Raw genomic sequence first — 22,102 nt, 5'->3', positions numbered from 1 at the left:
CTTCCCTGGTTTGGTTAAAAACTGTATTATGAAGTTTTTGTCAGTAAGCTGGATTTATAAATTCAATGGGAAAATAAGGGGTAAAAAATGAGAGAGCAGAGCAGGTGGGTGAGCGGGGGGGTGATGAGGAATCGGAGAAGAGTCTGTTGCCTGCTGATGGGTCGGCACGGAGTCCATATTACTATTGGAGAATTGCTGTTTATTCTTTTTGGAACCTATCTCTAAATTTCCTGTCATTTTTGGATTCTCTGTATTTTTGGATGTTTTTGTGTTTCTAAAATGGAGACAGAATAGAGACATACAGTATCTAGCAGCAGGATCCCCTTTACCCATGTCATCATTCTGCTTTGTTCTTTTTTCAATCCATCTGAATTAACCTTGTCTTTTAACAAAAGAAATAATGCATTTAGAGTAGCTATCGTTTCTCGGTTCCACCTTCCCGTGCTTTCTCCTCCCTCGTCTCCACCACTCCCAGGTAAGTACACACTATATAAATCTACAGTGCCGGCTTTAGTGTTGTCTCCAGTATATAGTCTGCTGTATGGGTCTGCTTCTCCAGGCTCCATCCTCAGATTCCTGTTCTTGTGGAGAAACATGTACTCCCACAGAAGTTGTTTGTCCGGTTCCACTGCTGGATTTTGACATGGCAAGGGTTTCAAGATTATCAATGAGATCTGAAGGAAGCTGGTGTCTCTAGGGCTCAGGACTGCTTATGAAATGCAGAGGGTTCTTCTTCTTATGCTTCTTCTTTGCGGTAAGTGTTCTTTTTCAAATAGCTTATGTGACACCACTTGTAAGTATAACACATTGCAAATCCATTATGGAGCTGCAATACCATGCACAGCTCATGGACAAGAATGGTGCCATATCTGGAAGAAAGTTCTACCTTTAGTAAAGCTATCATTAGACTATTAATATTTTAAAGGGGTTTTCTGTGATTCTGATATTGACCTCAGGATAGGTCATTAATATCAGACCAACAGGGGTCTGACACCCGGCACCCCTACTGATCAGCTATTTGAGGAGGCTTTGGTGCACTGGTGATTGGTCACCTGGCCTAGGTGTAGCTTAGTCCCATTCAAGTCAATGGCCCAGATCTGCAATACCAAGCACAGCTGCTAGACAATGGACTTGCTTGATAAGCTGCTAGGAGGCCTCCTCAAAAAGCTGAATGGCAGTTGAAAGATGGAACTGAGTATGTATGTCAACCTTAGTGAGCAGGACAGAGAATTTAGAAAAAGGGAAAACAGCAGGTGGCGCTATACAGATAGATTTCAGTGAATAACTCAGTGGCAATGCTAAATTTTTAATTACATGCAATTGCACAAGTATTCAGATCCAGTTGCTGGCTTTAAAACTGTGGAATATTTAATTTTTCAGTCGCATTATACGCTTCTTGGTGCCATGGTTACGACCACCCTGCAATCCAGCAACGGTGGTCGTGCTTGCACACTATAGGAAAATAGTGGCCACCATAGAGGCCTGCTCCTTTTCCTATAGTGTGCAAGCACGACCACCGCTACCAATTGCATGGCCAGTTTTCCTTAGCAGCAGTTTTGATAAATGTCAGCCACACTTGTTTCTTTACCTTTCTTTTCTTAGTAGATCCTATATATATTTGTGGGTATTCTTGTCTCCTCTACAGGCTTGAACCCTCTTGGTTGCCTTCTCTGAAATCTTTCTGCTTATTCTATGTATTTATTGTATGTTGATTTTCCTGCTTTTAAATAAAATATTCAGTCGGCTCAGGGTGGATGAGAAGGACTGTTATTACAAGTGCTAGATTAAAACAGCAAAAAAGATATAAATCAATCATATAAAAAAAATTGAGAAGTGTACACCAAAAGGTATAAATGACAGAGATATGGCACAATATAACATGATGGTATAAAAGGTAGTAGAATAGGTAATAGATATTAAAGGGTTTCTACCACCTCATTTGGACCTAATTAGCTGTCAGACACTAGCGATCCGCTAGTTTCTGCTCTACCTAACCATGCTATTCTAAGACCTGTGTGTGAATTCGTTACACTAAAAAACAACTTTTATTGCTATGCAAATGAGCCTCTAGGTGCTATGTGGGCGTCTTTTCAGCACCTAGAGGCTCCGTCTACTCACCCATTATTCCGCCCCGCTCGTCCGTCAAGCCCGCCCATCTCCTCTAGATTGCCAGCCTCCATCTCATCCATCGACCGAATTCTCGCGCCTGCGCCGTGTGCATCTGTATTCAGCGCAGGCGCAGTGGCTGTCTGACTGGCCGGGCGTCGTCTGTTCATCGGAGCACTCTGATGTAATCGGCGCAGGCGCAGTGGAGATGCCGGGGCAGGGAGCGTTCAGACAGTCACTGCGCCTGCGCCGAATACAGACGCACACCGCGCAGGCGCGAGAATTCTGCCGATGGATGAGATGGAGGCTGGCAACACATAGCACCTAGAGGCTCATTTGCATAGCACACACAGGTCTTAGAATAGGATGGTTGGGTAGAGCAGACCCTAGCAGATCGCTAGTGTCTGACAGCTAATTAGGTCCAAATGAGGTGGTAGAAACCCTTTAACACAATCAAATTAAAATGTAAAATCACAAATAAAGATGAATAAAAACGAAACTAATAATAAAATACGAATGAAATCTGGTCTGAATATTCTTAGTCCAGCGGCAACCAAAGAGGGGCCCTCTCCCATATTGTAGCTCTTTGTATAATAAATATGAATTCTATGCAGATAGGGCAAATAGAATGATTAAAAATATAGCTATTTATGTTAACTATGGATTGATCGGTGTCACGCTGAAATATGTAACAATTCACGTAACAGCAAGTCAGCCAGATGGTCTGCATAGAGGTGCGCTGATTAATAACAAAGAAGTCTCTTGATCAAACACTGCGTCCTTAAAAGGGTTGTCTTATCACAGACATTGGCGACATATCTCTAGGACAGCGATGGCTAACCTCCGGCACTCCAGCTGCGGTGAAACTACGACTCCCAGAATGCTCCATTCATTTCTATGGAGTTCTGAAAACACCTTTGGTACCCACACCTCTAGAACGGGACCCACAAAGTGAACATAGAACAGCTACACTTGTTCCCTTCATTTATTTCTATGGAAGTTCGGAAAATAGAAGAGCGCTTGCTCAGCTGTTTCTGGCAGTCTCATACAGGTTAATGCAGCTGTGGCCGCGCTTGCGCTGTGCCCTATTGATTTATTTATATGGAACGTCCGAAAAAAGCCAAGCGCAACAATATGAATGCAGGATACAGTCAATGATTTATATCTTTAGTGCTCTGATAATGCAGACAAAACAAACCATAAGAGATGACTATTGTGAATCTAACTCTAAAACTGCAGTGTGGTCTGACCCTAGGCTAAATTGCAAATCCAAATTTCGATATAAATCAAGCTGATATAGTTGTACACCCAGGATATAAATCAAGCGGGTATAACTATAGACCTAGAATACCTTGATAGTAATAAAAATGTAGTATTCACATAAAGTGATTAAATGAAATAGATAATATCCTATAGAGAGGCTTCCAAGCAAGAATATAATTGCAGGATACAAACAATCCGTGATCTATACGTACCCGATGCTCACATAATACAATCAGAATGGATCATAAAGAACAATAGTTTTTATGACTCTAACTCTAGAAGAACAGTATAAACTAACATTAGGCCTGTAATGGCTAAGCTCCGGCACTCCAGCTGTGGTAAAACTACAACTCCCAAGATGCACACTTGCTAGGCTGTTCTCAGAACTCTATAGAAATGAATGGAGCATGCTGGGAGTCGTAGTTTCACCACAGCTGGATTGCCGGAGGTTAGACATCACTGCCAAGTTGCAAATCCAAAATTAGGTAAGTATAATTGTAGGCCTAGCAAAACAATAATCTACATGATGTCCTAAAAATATAATCTAAAAATTCATAACTGGTCTAAGATAAAAATCATAAAACTTTTCCTGCTTTTACACTACCTGTTTGGGTACTATCAGGGGCAGATTGGCCACAGACCTTACAGGGAAATTTCCCGGTGGGCCAATGCCCAGGGGGCCGCCTCAGCCGTCCTCACAACCGGCCAGTGGAAGTTTTTGGGGATATATTTTGTGCTGACGGCAGTATTTTGTGATGGACTGAGTTATTTGGCTCTGTTGGGGTGGTATAACGTGCCACAATATGGTATTGCTGGCCCGGCCTACATGTTTTGACCCTGCCTTCCATCAATTTGGACCCGACTACAAAATGGGGCCACTTTTAGTATTTTTTCCAGTTCTCAGTCTGTCCCTGGATACTATGCTGTATGCCGACCCAGTGATCATGTCTAGGGGTGAGAGATTTAATGGAGGTTTCGTGGATGTCAGGAGATGGTTCCCAAGCCAATATCAATAAATAAAAAGACTCCTGTATTCCACTGTGTTGCTCAACGTATCGTGTCAATTTATTACGGTGGGTTTTCCAGTAAAATTGGTATTTATATAAACGTTTTCGGCCACATGGCCTTGATCAGAAGAACTGGATGGGCCACACCGGGGTTCTGTGGGGATGTTAGGGCTCCAGGCCCGGTATATACTGTAGCAGTGGCGCAGCACCTGGAGCCCTTACATCCCCACAGAACCCCGGTGCGGCCTATCCAGTTCCTCTGATAAAGACCGTGTGGCTGAAAACGTTTATATAAATACCATTGTACTGGAAAACCCACCGTAATAAATTGACACAAAAGGTTGAGCAACATAGTGGAATAAAGGAGTCTTTTTATTCAGGAGTGAGAGATGACATTTCTAGGAGGACTTCATTGAGTGATTTTCGTTTTCTTGTATTACCTGTCACTGCTGATCTGTTTTGAGGACCATGAATCCCTCCGTGTTTGTATGGACATGCTTTTAGGTTTTTATTATTTAGGTTTTTTATTCTACTCGCCTGTTCTTAGTGACATCTGATCCAGGGCCAGCCTTAAGTTGGATGGTTCCCTCTGCAGTACCTTCTGTTGATGCCTTGTTTCTTATGGGGTACCATATAGCTCCCAATCTTCAAGGTACACAAAATCATACAGTGCCCAAATACTGTATACTTTCCAACCAATGCCTTTCCATTGGATCAAACAACAATTATGGTATTGGGGGTCATTAAGGGCCAATGGCCCCAGCATCAGTAGTGACAAGTAAGGTGGGCTATGAGTTTGCACGCCCCTTCTGACTAGTGAACTTCCTTTGGGATTTCTTAAAGTATGTTATCAATCATGTTGTACTGGTTAATAGGGCTATGCAGCTTGTAGTATCTGATCATAATACATTTGGACCTTCTAACAGCTATGACATGTGGCCAAGACATATGTGGATATTACAATGTGACGGACAGCATTGGTGTCCTGGAGCAGTCCCCTCGCCTTGTGAATATCAGACCTGTCAAAGACTGGCGTGAACCTACAATTGTATCAGTGGATATGACCTTCAGAGCAGTCCTGGATATGGTACAGTATATACAATGTGACCCAGTATAATGCTATATAGTTACATATATGAACCCTAGCTAAAGTTCACCTATGTTGCTTCATGACAGGGATGCTATTAGAATACTGTTATTTGAAAAAAAAAAAACGTATGTCCTTTCCAAACTCCCTCCATTTCCACGCCACCACTCTGATCATGCCTGCTGCTGTAGATATGATGTCATGTTTTGGCGCAGTGGAAAAGGAGAGAGGAGGAGAGTAAACGGGCGGGCAGAGGCACACGGAGGGCGGGGTTATGAGCCGTTGGGGAGGTCCGGTCTTGGGCTCGGAAGATTGAGACGCCGCCCTGGGCACTTGAGAGGGCGCATTTACAGAACCTACAAAGTTCATTTTTGGCTGAAACAAGACTCCGGTATATGCAACAAAGGTACCGTTTTAAACTTCTGGGTGGCACATATAACGCTATTGGATCTGTCTAATAGGCTCAAATGTGGTGACAGACTCCCTTTAAGCAGACTGTGATTGTCTATTGTTGACTTATCTTGCCGATTTTCGAGTAAAAAAAAAAAGAATGTAGAATATAGCGAATATTCGAATTTGCGAATATTCTACAAAATATTTGTGAAATATCACGAATTTGAATATGACCACTGATGCTCATCACTATATACCAAACATGCCAGCCAATCACTGGCCTCAATGGTATAGGGCAGTGATTGGCTGCACCGGTCCCATGTGGTGTACGGGAACCATAATGCTGTTGTCAGGAGAACAAAGCCTGGTTTGAAGGATGGGAGCAGAGTGGTGCAATGGAGGGTCTTCGAAAAGGTGAGTATAAGTTTTCTTTATTATTCTAATAGCTTCCCTGCCCTTTTTTCAACAAAAATTTAACAACCCCTTTAAGCTGAGAATTGGTCCTTCTTCAACTATTTTAACTACTTCAAAGACACTTTGTGGGGGGTTAAGAGCTGGAAATTAACTTGGACAATGTCAATTTTATCATATGTTCTTGGATCTATTTCATGATCTTGTGACATGTCTCAGTGCCCTGCTAATTCTTATTTCTATGTGACTACTTAAAATACAAACAATTTGTAATGTCAGCTTGTAAGTTCAGTAGATAAGTTCAGTAGATATTATAAAATAAAATTCCAAGAAAGGTCCTTTAATGTAGGGACTTTCCTCAGGCTCATATGTGATCATGCTAGAGGGTAAGAATACTAGTAAAACAAGCATTGACTGATGATTAAAATCTGGCTTCTTGAAGTTGTGACTCTACTGTGACCACACCAAAAATAGTATCTTCAGCCCTTCCTTCAGAACTCATTCAATGGATAAAGACAGTATATATTTATCAATTGTTTTGCAGGACGAAAAACTACAAATAATGACAACTTTGATGGACTTGGAAGTGGTAAGACTTTTGTTAATGCTATGTGACTTTACTAAGTAAACAGCCTCCAGAAAAGAAGTGACTCGTTTTATGGGTGATATTCAAAACAGATTAAAGGATCAGATAACATTCCACCTAATATAAAACACAAAGTTCTACTGTCTCACCTTAAATGGAACAAGTTGTTCTACTCTGGTTGGAGGATGGTATTGAATCTGCTGTCTATTATATCACACGGTAACTGTCCTGCTACAGCATATTTGGGGACTGGTATCACTCCATTTCCTACAAATTGCAGACTTCCAAAGAAAGTCCCCTCAGCTCTTGTGGTCTTCATGTCCTCTGTTTCTCTTCTCTTTCACGCCCTACACTGGAGACTTTGTGCGATCATGTACTCATGCACTAAATGGACAAAAGTCTCAAGGCTATGTCCACTGATACCTCTGCTTAACAACTCTGCATTTCCACCAGCTGTGGGGTGGTCCTCTATCTTTTTTGGACTACTGAGGAGCACTGAAGGCTCTGTGATGTCATGACTGGCTCTATGGCAATGACAACAGATGAGTTGAAGAGGCTTGCACTGGGCCGAACTCCTATTTAAATAGGCATATGCACAATTTATTCCCTTCATGTGCTCTCTCTTTGTAGAGGTCAAATATCATCCCACATTGGGGAAGTTTGAACATTTACTACAACTGAGTTCCTCTCCATCTACACTCTATCTATAGCTACTTCAGGTCACTAAACCTATCATCTCCATTCCTCTTTTTTTTTGTTATATTCAAGGCTTGTAGCTAGTTCTCTGTATCTCGCCATAGTCGGACATGTATGTGTATGGTGGCGTTGGGTAAAACAGCTGGCAGGCAAACCTTACAGCCATTGCATAGGCATGGCCAACTTTGAACCTCTTGCAAATCCAATAATCTCTTACAGCCTTTCACAGTCCCCTCAATGTTTTCCTACAAAACTATCAAACTGAGAAGACACTAATCATAATGTGTCTAAAGCTGGCCATAGATACACATATTGATCTACATCAGCTAAACCTGCTGGCATGTGGGCAGGTTTGGAAGACTATCTTATATGTATGGAGCCACCACCTTTCCTCTGGGGAGATAAGGATAGGGCACATTAAATTACAACTGCCCAGCCCTTTTTATTTTTTTGCTGGTGAGAAAACCACTGCCAGAAGTCCAGACAGTGTCAGACAGTGGTGTTCTCTCCTCCACCCACCACCCCCATTCACTAGATATGCATGCTAGACCAAGCATGCATATGTATGGGAGGATCAGGAGAGATAGTTGTTGGCCAAATGATCTTTCAGATGACAATATGCCCAGCTTAACCACTTTGTGATATTCGCTGCACATTTACAGCAGATGTCGGGGCTTTAAAGATGGCCCCCTGCTGAACATCTGAGTAAACGCCATAACCAGAGGGTGCCTACTGTTTTATACAGCAAACATCTGACAGCAGTGTCCATTATCCGACACCGACAAGGCTCACCCCTGATGGGATCACAGTGAGGCTCCTAGACCTGGCATAGCAAGGGTAGGGCTTAAAGAGGACCTTTCACTACAATAAAAAAAATCTAAACTAAGCATACAGACATGGAGAGCAGCGCCCAGGGATCTCCCTGCACTTACTATTATCCCTGGGCGCCGCTCCGTTCTCCCGGTATAGGCTCCGGTATCTTCAGATTTTCGGCTCAACTGGGTGGAGCCTGCCGGCGTTTCCTTCTCCCAGGCTGTAGCGCTGGCCAATCGCAGCGCTCAGCTCATAGCCTAAGAGAAAAAAAAACCTCTCAGGCTATGAGCTGAGCGCTGCCATTGGCCAGCGCTACAGCCTGGAAGAAGGAGACGCCGGCAGGCTCCACCCAGTTGAGCCGAACATATGAAGATACCGGAGCCTATACCGGGAGAACGGAGCGGCGCCCAGGGATAGTAGTAAGTGCAGGGAGATCCCTGAGCGCCGCTCTCCATGTCTGTATGCTTAGTTTAGATTTTTTATTGTAGTGAAAGGTCCTCTTTAATAGAAACATTACAAATTTACCATAGACTGTAATACTATATGATTGCACTCTATGGTATGTGATCTAACAATAGCATGATCAAGTCACCTATAGCGATTAAAGTGAAAAAACTGGTTAAAATTATTTTTTAAAATATACAGTAAAAAAAAAAAAACAATTCAAAATTCAAATCAACCTCTTTGCCAATTTTACAAAAAAACACACATCATTTGTATCATAAAAAAATGATCGAAAAGTCATACATACCCCCAAATCAGTAAAAAAGACTGCTTGCCCCACAAGAAAAAAAGCACTCATTATGCTCAGTTGACAACGGATATAAAAAAAAAAGTTATGGGTATCAGAATTTGGCCAGGCAAGAACATTTTTAAAGCTTTTTATTAATTTAAAAGTGTTAAAAGTAGATCAAAAACTATACAAATGTGGTAACACTTTAATCATATTAACCTGTATTATTAAGGTAACCTGCCATTTTTACCACCCAGTGAGCGCTCTATATACAAAAACCCATAAAACAAAGGTGGAAATATGTATTTTTTTAAATTCCATTCCATTAATATATTTTTTTCAACTTCCTAATACATTACATGGAACATTAAAAGGTGACATTAGAAAGTACTACTTTTCCTACAAATAAACTCTATGTGAAAGGAATATCAAAAATGGGGAGGAATAAAAAATTAATAAAGAAGAAAATTGGCTTGGTCCTTTAACGGGCTTAGTCATTACTTTGACTTGTCTTCTTTCAGATCTGGGAAAATCAGTTCTTATCCTGGGATCCAGAGAAATTTTGTGGAATAAACCGTATCCTTATACCGGAGGGCTCAGTCTGGGTCCCTGACATCAACATAGCAGAAATGTGAGTCTAAACCTGGGGGAGTATTCTTTTGTTAACATTGAGTGGATCTACACAGCTATATGGGGCAGGGGCGTATCGTGAGACTCTTGGACCCAGTCATGAAAGTTGTAGCCACCTCTTCACTGTTTCAGTTCTATTATGATTTCATATGAATAATATAATGGTAGCTATATCTACAGTTATTATATTTCTGTGCAGTTATCACATTTACAATAACCACTGATATTTTGAATCACATAGCCGGGGGTCTGCTGATAGCTCTGTAGGCAACTTAGGGGTAGAGATCTTCCTACTATAGTGAGCAGCTCCCTAATACATTATTGGTATTGGTATTACACACAAGGTTTGCCTGCATGTTGCCATATTCTCTATCCGAGGTACATCTTGTCAGGCTGTCCTTAATTCGGTGTGGAACCCCTGAAAATGGTTCTACTTCTGGGGAAACCCTGGTCACATTTTATATTCAGAGATTTGCTGCCTGCCTCCATTGCAAGCATCTATGTAAGGGATACAACATTCCCAAAGACACAGAAATTGCAGACGGCACTGCCCAGTGCTTCCTCCACGGCAACACGTCCACTTAGTACCCCAACAAACCCAGTACAGGTGGTGCACAAACTCGATAATTCAAAAGAGTCAGGCGGCACTCATCACTGGTATCATCAAATCTTCTTTATTATTCACTTGGACCTAGGTAGCAGTAAAGCTGGGGCGGACCGAAGACTTTACAGAACGCTCGTAGCAACGGCCGTTCAGCGCAACTGCGCTTCTTCCGGCTACTGACATCAGCATAAGTCTACGGCCTCTTTTAAGCGTCATCACGTCCGTTACCAGCAAGCATCTATGTCAGGAATGCCCAACCTGTGGCCTTCCAGCTGTTGTAAAAGTACAACTCCTACTATGCCCTGCCGCAGGCTGATAGCTGTAGGCTGTCCAGGCATGCTGGGAGCTGTCGTTTTGCAACAGCTGGAGGGCCGCAGTTTGGCCATCCCTCATCTATGTGGTTTGCCATCCTTAGTGTAAAAGCAACAGCATTTGCTTCAGTTGACTTCTAGCCAACCTAAAATTAGGCACTACTAGGTTAGGGTATCTGACAGTCATATCTTGGTGCAATACGGCGGTCTTAATATGTTCCCCTTTAAAAACATATTTTCTATTTTTTATCAGAACAGAGGATGACTCCCTTGATGTGCTCTATATGCAGCTGTATTACAACGGCACCATACGAAGGACTAAAACTCTGAAGGTGGTGACCACATGTCCTCTTGACCTTTACAAGTTCCCTTTTGACATACAGAAGTGTAACCTGACATTCAGCGTCAGCACGAGCACAGGTAAATAAACAAAAGAACAGGAATGGGGAGAATAAGAAGCGCACTGCCCAGTTTTACCTGATATTGAGAACTGAAGTTTCTACTTCAACCATAATTATGTTAATTAGGGGGGGGGGGGATCTGTTGGATGACAATTATCAGGTTTATAGCCAGCTTAGAATTTAAAGAGTGACTGTACTATCACACAATTTCATTTCATTTAGTAGAGAACGGTGGAAATAGCAAATTTCTAAATCACTTCATTTTAAAAAATCTGCCACTAGGGGTCTCACTTCCAGCTAGTTTGCAGTTAATGGCCTGTTGTCAGGCAAGACCTTTCCTCTGGATAGATCATCAGCATCTGGCTGTAGCGCTGCAGCCTTCTCGCTGTTTACCGCAGGCCCAGTGACGACACGACTAGTATCACTGACCTGGGCGGGGCTAAGCTCCATTCAAGTGAACATAGCTTAGCCCTGCCCAGGCCAGTGATAAAAGTCGTGATGTCACTGGGCCTGAGGGAAACTGAGAGAAGGCCGCGGCACTCCTGGAGCGCCGCTGATTTTGCCTTCTCAAACAGCTGTTCGGCGGGGGTCTTGGGTGTCGGACCCCCATCAATCAGATACCGATGATCTATCCAGAGAATTGATCATCAGTTTAAAAGAACTGCAGAACCCCTTTAAATCACTGCATAAAGGAGACGTTAAAAAATAAAAATAATAAATGTCTTTATTCCAACTGTAATATAAAAAGTGGGGCTCCACCCAAATAACCAAGGCGGATACCCCCAACAGGGAACAACTAGAACACAGGAAGAAAGGCACAGTATCAGCTGATTAATTGATATTCACCACCTCAGTAGGAGTGTGTCAGAGTTAGCTGAGATCCTAAGCCTGATAAAAGAACTGCAGCACAGATAAAACATGAGCTCTATGTACCGTCAGCACAGTGGGAGAAAACCCCCACTGCGGCACTGTCTAGTAATACTCCAGAGGGGCGTAACTAAGCAACTCCTGGTTTTCACTAGAGCCCTAGATGGTAGGGTTAGACTTAGCCGCAGGAAGTTGCCAGGGTCCACTCTGGAGCGTGAACTAGACAGTGACAGCAGGAGCGAATGGACAACAGGTACCAGAAGGTACCGACGGCACATAGGCATACATAACATACAGGCAAATACAAAACAGAGCAACTAATGATACAAGCAGGAGTTCACGCAAGGGAGCAGGAGTGGCAATAAGCAGAGAAGGACTTGCTCCACCAGTAGTAAACTGCATGGCCTTGTCATGCCACTCTGCTGCAAAGGCTTGCTGAACACAGACATATGAATACAAAACAGGGCAACTAATAATACAAGCAGGAGTTCACGCAAGGGAGCAGGAGTGGCAATGAGCAGAGAAGGACTTGCTCCACCAGTAGTAAACTGCATGGCCTTGTCATGCCACTCTGCTGCAAAGGCTTGCTGAACACAGACATCAGAATAAACACAAAGTAACTAAAACATAACTGGCAGAACAGAAAGACAGGAAAGAGGACAGGAAAAAGGACGCAATAGAACAAGTAGGGAAACCCACAGAGCACAGACACGGATCCCATGGGTCAGCAGCATGGGAGAGAGAGTACAAACCAGGAGCAGGACAAGACAACACACACCAGGAGAGCTGACCCAGAACTGAGGAAACCTCAGCCTTATATACAGGTTCCATGGGTGCAGCAGAGAAGCCACACCCATGGAGCAGACAGAGGATTAACTCCTAATAGGCACACAGGGGAGTTAACCCATACAGAACCACAAATAACACAAAGGAACAGAACTTCAGCGAGGAGCACCAAACGAGCAAGAACGGAAGGTCACAGCCAGAGATAGTGGCTGTGACACTCCCACCCCTCAAAGCCCCCCCCTCTCCTCCCAAACAGAAAGGGGAAGAAGTGGGGCAACAAACCAAACAGAAGCAGGCAAGGGGACAGAAATCAAAGGGGTGACGAGGTACAAGGGCAGGAACACACGACGACCGCAACCAGCCCAACCCCTGAAAACCAGCCTACACGGAGGGTCCGCAGCCAGTACGCCAGGGGACGATAGCCAGCCAACACGGCATACACGTCAAGTGAACCGCACCAAGAAGTTACCTCCCCCTCCACTCTCCCTCCGGAGAATGACATGTCTGCCAAGAACTAATTGGTCAAACATGCTGACACCCCCTTCCGGAGGAGTGGGACCAGGAACAGGAACCAGACAGGAAATGAAAATCAGAATCAAAGGGGTACAGAGGTACACAAGCAGAACACATAAGACGACCGCAGCCAGCACGCAGCCCCTAGCAACCAGCCTACACGGTAAACGCAGCCAGTACGCCAAGAGGAATGCAGCCAGCCTACACGGCCACAAAAGTCAAGGTGAACTGCAGTGTGCCAACACCTCCCCCTCCACTCTCCCTCCGGAGAATGGCATGTCTGCCAAGAACTGTTGGTCAGACATGCCGACACCTCCTTCCGGAGGCTAGGACCAGAAGCAGATACCTGCGCCGATAAAGGAAAACACGGCCGTAGGCAGAACTGCAAGCTCAAAAGGTTAAACCGGACGTCACCCCTGGCAACCAGCATACACGGAGAACACTGCAGCCAGTACACCAAGGCAACCAAATCCGATACCTACAGGTAGCATAAAGAGAGAAATACAGAATGCACACACACACACACCACAGATAAACAGAAAACAGAACAAAAAAAACTCTGTGAAAGTTCACTTGTTCATTCTGTCACGAGTTGGAGGCCCCAGGAGAGACCACTGCGTCGTCAAGCAATAAACAGAAATCAGGTACAGACACATAAGAGTTTATTGCACAAACAGAAACATGGAAAGCAGCACAGATAAAACATGATCTCTATGTACCGTCAGCACAGTGGGAGAAAACCCCCACTGCGCCACTGTCTAGTAATACTCCAGAGGGGGCGTAACTCCTGGTTTTCACTAGAGCCCTAGATGGTAGGGTTAGACTTAGCCGCAGAAAGTTGCCAGGATCCACTCTGGAGCGTGAACTAGACAGTGACAGCAGGAGCGAATGGACAACAGGTACCAGAAGGCATACATAACATACAGGCAAATACAAAACAGAGCAACTAATGATACAAGCAGGAGTTCACGCAAGGGAGCAGGAGTGGCAATAAGCAGAGAAGGACTTGCTCCACCAGTAGTAAACGGCATGGCCTTGTCATGCCACTCTGCTGCAAAGGCTTGCTGAACACAGACATATGAATACAAAACAGGGCAACTAATAATACAAGCAGGAGTTCACGCAAGGGAGCAGGAGTGGCAATGAGCAGAGAAGGACTTGCTCCACCAGTAGTAAACTACATGGCCTTGTCATGCCACTCTGCTGCAAAGGCTTGCTGAACACAGACATCAGAATAAACACAAAGTAACTAAAATATAACTGGCAGAACAGAAAGACAGGAAAGAGGACAGGAAAAAGGACGCAATAGAACAAGTAGGGAAACCCACAGAGCACAGACAGACAGACACGGATCCCATGGGTCAGCAGCATGGGAGAGAGAGTACAAACCAGGAGCAGGACAAGACAACACACACCAGGAGAGCTGACCCAGAACTGAGGAAACCTCAGCCTTATATACAGGTTCCATGGGTGCAGCAGAGAAGCCACACCCATGGAGCAGACAGAGGATTAACTCCTAATAGGCACACAGGGGAGTTAACCCATACAGAACCACAAATAACACAAAGGAACAGAACTTCAGCGAGGAGCGCCAAACGAGCAAGAACGGAAGGTCACAGCCAGAGATAGTGGCTGTGACAAGGAGGAGCTGAGCGAATTTCTACTTCCTTTGAACAGCTATTGGTATAGGGCGGAATCAGTGACTGACAGCTATCTCTGTATGTACACCTATATACTACAATTCCATCAATCACTGATAACACCTCCTTCCTGCTGATGCTGTTCATAGAAGATGGAAAAAACAAAGTTATAAATGTACTGTATAAATTACAGGTTTTACTGAATATTTTCCCAAAAATGTATATATCCAGATGCTCAGCTCCACCTGCTCTATAAAATTCTGCCTGCAGACTGTACTGCATTTTGTGGTGACAGGTCCCCTTTAGGCCCCTTTCACACGGGCGAGTATTCCGCACGGATGCGATGCGGGAGGTGAACGCATTGCACCCGCACTGAATCCTGACCCATTCATTTCTATGGGGCTGTTCACATGAGCGGTGATTTTCACGCATAACTTGTGCGTTGCGTGAAAATCGCAGCATGCTCCTCTTTGTGCGTTTTTCACGTAATGCAGGCCCCATAGAAATAAATGGGGTTGCGTGAAAATCGCAAGCATCCGCAAGCAAGTGTGGATGCGGTGCGATTTTCACGCACGGTTGCTAGGAGACGATCGGGATGGAGACCCGATCATTATTATTTTCCCTTATAACATGGTTAGAAGGGAAAATAATAGCATTCTGAATACAGAATGCATAGTAAAATAGCCCTGGAGGGGTTAAAAAAAATATATAAAAAAATTTAACTCACCTTAATCCACTTGATCGCGCAGCCGGCATCTCCTTCTGTCTTCATCTTAGCTGTGTGCAGGAACAGGACCTGTGGTGACGTCACTCCGGTCATCACATGGTCCATCACATGATCCATCACCATGGTAAAAGATCATGTGTTGATCATGTGACGACCGGAGTGACGTCACCACAGGTCCTGTTCCTGCACACAGCTAAGATGAAGACAGAAGGAGATGCAGGCTGCGCGATCAAGTGGATTAAATTTTTTTTAAAATTTTTTTAACCCCTCCAGCGCTATTTTACTTCGCGTTCTGTATTCAGAATGCTATTATTTTCCCTTATAACCATGTTATAAGGGAAAATAATACAATCTACAGAACACCGATCCCAAGCCCGAACTTCTGTGAAGAAGTTCGTGTTTGGGTACCAAACATGCGCGATTTTTCTCACGCGAGTGCAAAACGCATTACAATGTTTTGCACTCGCGCGGAAAAATCACGCGTGTTCCCGCAACGCACCCGCACCTTTTCCCGCAACGCCCGTCTGAAAGAGGCCTTAAGCCTTCAGCCCATAACTTTTTATATTTCCATATTGCGGGGCAATCTGTAGTTTTTCAGGGTTACATACCGGTACATATTTTTGATTATTTTGTATTCAAGTCTTTTCTGGTAAGGAGAGGGGGGGGGGGTAGTTGACCGGAAAATGTTGATTCAAGTTTTTTTTTCTTGCTTGCTATAGTTTTTCTTTTTGTTACAGTGCTCACCATGCAGGATAAATACTTTTCTATTTTAATAGTTCTGACATTTTTAGATGTGGTGATGCTAATTATGTTTATTTTTCTTACTGTTTATTATATGTAAAACTGGAAAAGGTGGTGATTTTTTAAGGCTGCTTTCACATCAGGGTTTTCCTTTCCGCTATTGAGATCTCAAAAGTGGAGGAAAACACTTCAGTTTTGTCCCCATTGATTGTCAATGGAGACAAAACTGAACGGAATGCACCAGAATGGATTCTGTTCCGTCTCGTTGCATTCCCATGAAACGGATGCAGATGGTTGTATTATATACTGGATGCGTTTTTGCTAAACCCATGATGGATCCAGCAAAAACGCAGATGTGAAAGTAGCCTAATACTTTTGTGTTTCTTTTATACTTTGTTACATTTTTTTTCTATTTTATACTTTTCATTTTGGTTCCCCTAGGAGACTTGAACATCAAGACCCTGCAACAATATGATATGCAATAGCCCATGGCTGCTCCTGCCTGTACCCGCTCCACTAAAGCCTGGCATAGCACATTTTTGCCAGGCTATAGCAAAGCGGAGCTGGCTATACTGAGGTCCCACAGTGGAATCCATAGACCAGAACAGCCAGCGGAGTACAGTACACGTGTACAGACATGTGTTCGGACATGTCAGCAGTGTACAAGTGTACAGACTCCAAAGCGCTATGGACACCTGATTCATTACATGCTATCTAGAGTAGCTTTTAATAAACTTAAAAAAAAAGTTTAGATACACTTTAAAGGGGTTGTGTCACTTCAGCATCAGCAAATACAGTAGCATTTATCATTTTAAAAAAAGTGAATACAAGGCACTTCCTAATGTATTGTGATTGTCCATATTGCTTCCTTTGCTGGCTGGAATGATTTTTCCATCACATTATACACTGCTTGTTTCCATCGTTACCACCACCATGCAATTCATTAGTGGTGGTCGTGCTTGCACACTACAGGAAAAAGCACCAACCTACAGTACAGACCAAAAGTTTGGACACACCTTCTCATTCAAAGAGTTTTCTTTATTTTCATGACTATGAAAATTGTAGATTCACACTGAAGGCATCAAAACTATGAATTAACACATGTGGAATTATATACATAACAAACAAGTGTGAAACAACTGAAAATATGTCATATTCTAGGTTCTTCAAAGTAGCCCCCTTTTGCTTTGATTACTGCTTTGCACGCTCTTGGCATTCTCTTGATGAGCTTCAAGAGGTAGTCCCCTGAAATGGTTTTCACTTCACAGGTGTGCCCTGTCAGGTTTAATAAGTGGGATTTCTTGCCTTATAAATGGGGTTGGGGCCATCAGTGGCGTTGAGGAGAAGTCAGGTGGATACACAGCTGATAGTCTTACTGAATAGACTGTTAGAATTTGTATTATGGCAAGAAAAAAGCAGCTAAGTAAAGAAAAACGAGTGGCCATTATTACTTTAAGAAAAGCCGAAAAATTGGGAAAACTTTGAAAGTAAGGGCTATTTGACCATGAAGGAGAGTGATGGGGTGCTGCGCCAGATGACCTGGCCTCGACAGTCACCGGACCTGAACCAAATCGAGATGGTTTGGGGTGAGATGGACCGCAGAGTGAAGGCAAAAGGGCCAACAAGTGCTAAGCATCTCTGGGAACTCCTTCAAGACTGTTGGAAGACCATTTCAGGGGACTACCTCTTGAAGCTCATCAAGAGAATGCCAAGAGTGTGCAAAGCAGTAATCCAAGCAAAAGGTGGCTACTTTGAAGAACCTAGAATATGACATATTTTCTGTTGTTTCACACTTGTTTGTTATGTATATAATTCCACGTGTGTTAATTCATAGTTTTGATGCCTTCATAGTCATGAAAATAAAGAAAACTCTTTGAATGAGAAGGTGTGTCCAAACTTTTGGTCTGTACTGTATATGCGCTCCCATGGTCCTGACCACCAAATAGGCCAGCACATTTTCCTATGATGTGCAAGCACGACCACCACTGATGAACTGCAAGGTGGTCATAACCATGGAAATGAGCAGGGTATAATGTGATGGAAAAATGAATCCAGCCAGCAAAAGGAGGCAATATGGATAATGACAATACATTAGTAAGTGTCTTGTATTAACTCCTTCTACATAATAAATGCTATTTGCTGAAGTGAGACAACCCCTTTAAGTAGTATAAATAGCCTATTAACAGATTATTAAGGGAGCATCCCTTTAAAATACTTCCATCATTTAGCCGGGGTGTACAGCACCACAAAGTGCATACAAAACCTAAGATCATCATTTAAGGACAGCATATTGCCCTGTGTAGATGGTTAGTCCCCAATTATTGCCCTGTGCATTGGCAAAATTAAAGGGTATTTATAGTGTATTTAGCTGGAATTCCCCTTATTAGCAAAAACCTTTTAACCCTTTTGCTTTACTTTACACTGATTAGTACCATTGCTGTCATTTTCCACCAGTATCTGACATCCTGCTGGTCCCATCCTCCAGTGCTCAGCAGGTGACATTACTTTCAATCAAAGAATTTGCAAGAACAGAATGGAGCCTGAAAGAAGTCAACATTATTCAGTTGAATATTTCAAAGTTTGGAGAGGAATGGAGCAAAGTCATTTATCAGGTAACTCCAGCCTAATAGATTGCAGGGGATTGAAAAAAAAAAGACGCCCAGGCTGCAACACCAGGGACAAGGACAATTAATACTCAACCAGCTCAACACCTTTCGAAACAAGCGGGTTAGAAATTATGGGAGACATTTACTAAGACCAACGATTCTATACAAGCTCTCAGAACTCAGACCCCCATCTACAAAACTTTGAATATGTCTATATTGAAAGTTTTCTCAAAGTTCAAGGACACTTTAAAGTTGGCTAAATGTAAAGCCTTCGCTTCTGAAATTGAAGAATGCAAGCACAAAATTCAGGGCATCTGCTAGGGTTGCAGCTTATACTGTTGCCAACCTTTTATTTCAATATTTTTTTTTTGGGGGGGGAGGGGTTGGCAAACCTCCTACTGGCCAAATCTACAAAAGGGAAGCCTACTTACGTGCTCCCCACTCCTGGGTCCCCGGCACCTTTGCTCCCCTTCCTCAGCTGCTTTGACATCGCTGCAGCCAGTTACTGGCTGCAGCAGTGACCTGCTCCCTTTGCGTCAGATCAGTTGGTCAAAGCAGATGTTGACAGCTGTGAACCAGACCAAAGGAGCGGCAGGGAGCAGGTAAGTATGCTGCCCTTTTGTATGTCTGGCCAGGAGAGGGGGGGGGTTGCTAAAACTCTTCAAAAAGGTGTCCAGCCGTTTAGGTAATCAATTGTATTTTTAATTCATATTTTTCTCTCTCTTTCATTTGCAGGTCCTGATAAAGAGAGCCCCCATTCTGTATGTCATTAATCTGATTATCCCGGCTTGCCTGCTGGTGATAGTAGATGCAGCCAGTATGTTTATCCCAATGGAGGGCGGTGAGCGCCTGGGATTTAAAATCACTGTAGTGCTTGGATTCACTGTGCTGCTGTTGATTTTAAATGATTTTCTGCCTAATACTGATAATCCACCAATATTAGGTATGTGCAGTAATGCTTGTAGACGTTGTAGAAGTGTGAAAGTGCCAGACGGACCTGGGGTATAGGAGTAGAGCTCAATTCCTAAAAATAAAGGAATTGCCTAATACATTGGTCAATACTTATAATTGATTGTGTGCTATATAGACCCTACATGAGCCAAAACATGAGTTTCTCTAGCTACTGAACTGCAGCAATGGTTAGCACTCTGAGGCTGTGGTCACCTACCTGTGGCTATATGGCTGTTGGGTGACTACAATTTCCAACATGCCGTAACAGCCTGTGGCCAAGTTAGAGAGGCGCAGGTTGGAGGCCAAAGCCGTAAATATAACTATATTGGGAACCCCTTTTTACACCAATCAGGGTAGTACAATATATTCCTTCACCAGTGTAGCGGTAAAATGTACACTACTAGCGCTGGCAGTTTGCAAGTTGTATATGACACTCATTGAAGTCTCTGCTAGTAGGATATGGATCCATTTTGTACCATCGCATGCCTTTGCCTCTTATCCCTCATGCAGAATCCACCCCCAAAAATGGTGCCATGTTCCATTAGATAAAGTTTTACGTAGAAAATTCTCCACTAGAAGGATTACAAAAATACTTCCATAATGCGGTGCCATATGGAGGCAGTGTACGGTGGCGCACTGAGTGCCCGTGACTCCGCAGTACAGGATTGTAGGGGCTCCATGAGCCACATATAGGCTCTGTTTTTTGTGTGCATGAGGGGTGAATTTATTTTAGAAGCCTCCATTATTTCTTGACATAAAGTGATTTCATGTATAAACCTACTACAACAAGGCGAAAAAACTACAATATATGTAAAATATAAGAGTGGAACTGGATCGCACATCCTCAATACTATGCTTTTATCTAATAACTGCTACTCATAAAAATGTAATTTTTTCTGCTGACCCTTGTGATATCTTCATTCAGGTGTCTTCTGTATGGTATGTCTACTGATAATGATAGTGAGCATCATCGATTCCATCTTTATATCCTATATACTATACCTGTCTGCTGTGAAACCAGAGGTACCTCAATGGTTGAAGCTTTGGGTACTGAAGCGACTGGCGTTTGTTCTTCGAATTTCCATACAAGACGAGTTTGCAGATCCCACAACAATTGCAGTGAAGAACAAAGGTATGTATATGCATCTATATACAATGACCCAGATTTACCAATGTGTCTGCGCCAAACATCAGTATAAAAAGTGATGCAAAATGGCACAATTCGGCACATCTTGGCTTTCTACACTGTTTTCCAACATGCTAGATGGGGGGGGGGGGAGTAGGACTTACTGGAAAGGTTTAAGGCAGAGGTAGGCAAACTTTTTGACTCGTGGGCCACAATCGATTCATATATTGGACCCGGGGCCGGACCAAGAGTAAATGGATGGGGCGTTTGTGTGAATTTTAATAAAAATTCAATTTAAATTTCGTAACATTAAAGGTTTAGTTTAATTCAAGGTAGAAAAGCATAAAAAGAGTTATTGTACAAAACGTTTATGCAATGTATTTCTTTCATAACATAGTATGTATAACTCACCTTCAATTTCTGTGGGAACAGTGTTGTTGGTCTCCCTTTTTTGCTAAGACATCAAAGTCTGGAGTTAGCTTTGTTGTTGCAATTTGCAGAATAGATACTGTGCCAGTATATAGGGCCCCCATAGTGCCCCCCCATAAAGTGCCAGCATAGGGGGCCCCCATAGTGCTTCCCCTCTTCTCCATAGTGCCCCCTCATATTGTGCCAGTATATAGGGCCCCCATAGTGCTTCCCCCTCTTCTCCATAGTGCCACCCATATTTTGGCAGTATATAGGGCCCCCTTAGTGTCCCCCATAATGTGCCAGTATATAGGGCCCCCATAGTGCTTCCCCCTCTTCTCCATAGTGCCCCCCATATTTTGGCAGTATATAGGGCCCCCATAATGTGCCAGTATATAGGGCCCCATAATGTGCCAGTATATAGGGCCCCATAATGTGCCAGTATATAGGGCCCCCATAGTGCTTCCCCTCTTTTCTATAGTGAAAATTAATACATGTATAAAGGACACTAATTATAAAGTCTCTACCTGTATCTTATAGATGATCGTTCGGTGATCTGGCGTGATCCCGTTTGTTCCAAGAAGCGCTGTGTAGATCTATTGGGACGCTTCTTGCTCTAACTCTCACCTTGCGCGCTGCCCCGGCCGGTAGCTAGCGCACACGTGGAGGAGCCTTCAGGGATGAGTTCAGGAGCGT

At 43.4% G+C, this 22,102-nt stretch overlaps 1 protein-coding gene across 1 annotated transcript in view; it reads left to right on the top strand.

The window, feature by feature from the left end:
- The first annotated feature begins 717 nt into the window (after positions 1-717).
- LOC120980069 (5-hydroxytryptamine receptor 3A-like) overlaps positions 718-22,102 on the top strand; it is a 31,882-nt gene continuing 10,497 nt past the window's right edge. Inside the window, exons 1-8 of the mRNA XM_040408937.1 lie at positions 718-754; positions 5,303-5,463; positions 6,812-6,856; positions 9,617-9,726; positions 10,894-11,060; positions 18,770-18,927; positions 19,657-19,864; positions 20,798-21,004. Coding sequence (XP_040264871.1) covers positions 718-754; positions 5,303-5,463; positions 6,812-6,856; positions 9,617-9,726; positions 10,894-11,060; positions 18,770-18,927; positions 19,657-19,864; positions 20,798-21,004 — 1,093 coding nt within the window. The remainder of the gene's footprint in view (positions 755-5,302; positions 5,464-6,811; positions 6,857-9,616; positions 9,727-10,893; positions 11,061-18,769; positions 18,928-19,656; positions 19,865-20,797; positions 21,005-22,102) is intronic.

The sequence above is a fragment of the Bufo bufo genome, chromosome 10 (genome assembly GCF_905171765.1).
Source record: "Bufo bufo chromosome 10, aBufBuf1.1, whole genome shotgun sequence".
NCBI classification, from domain to species: Eukaryota; Metazoa; Chordata; class Amphibia; order Anura; family Bufonidae; genus Bufo; species Bufo bufo.
This window is presented reverse-complemented; position numbering and strand designations above follow the sequence as displayed.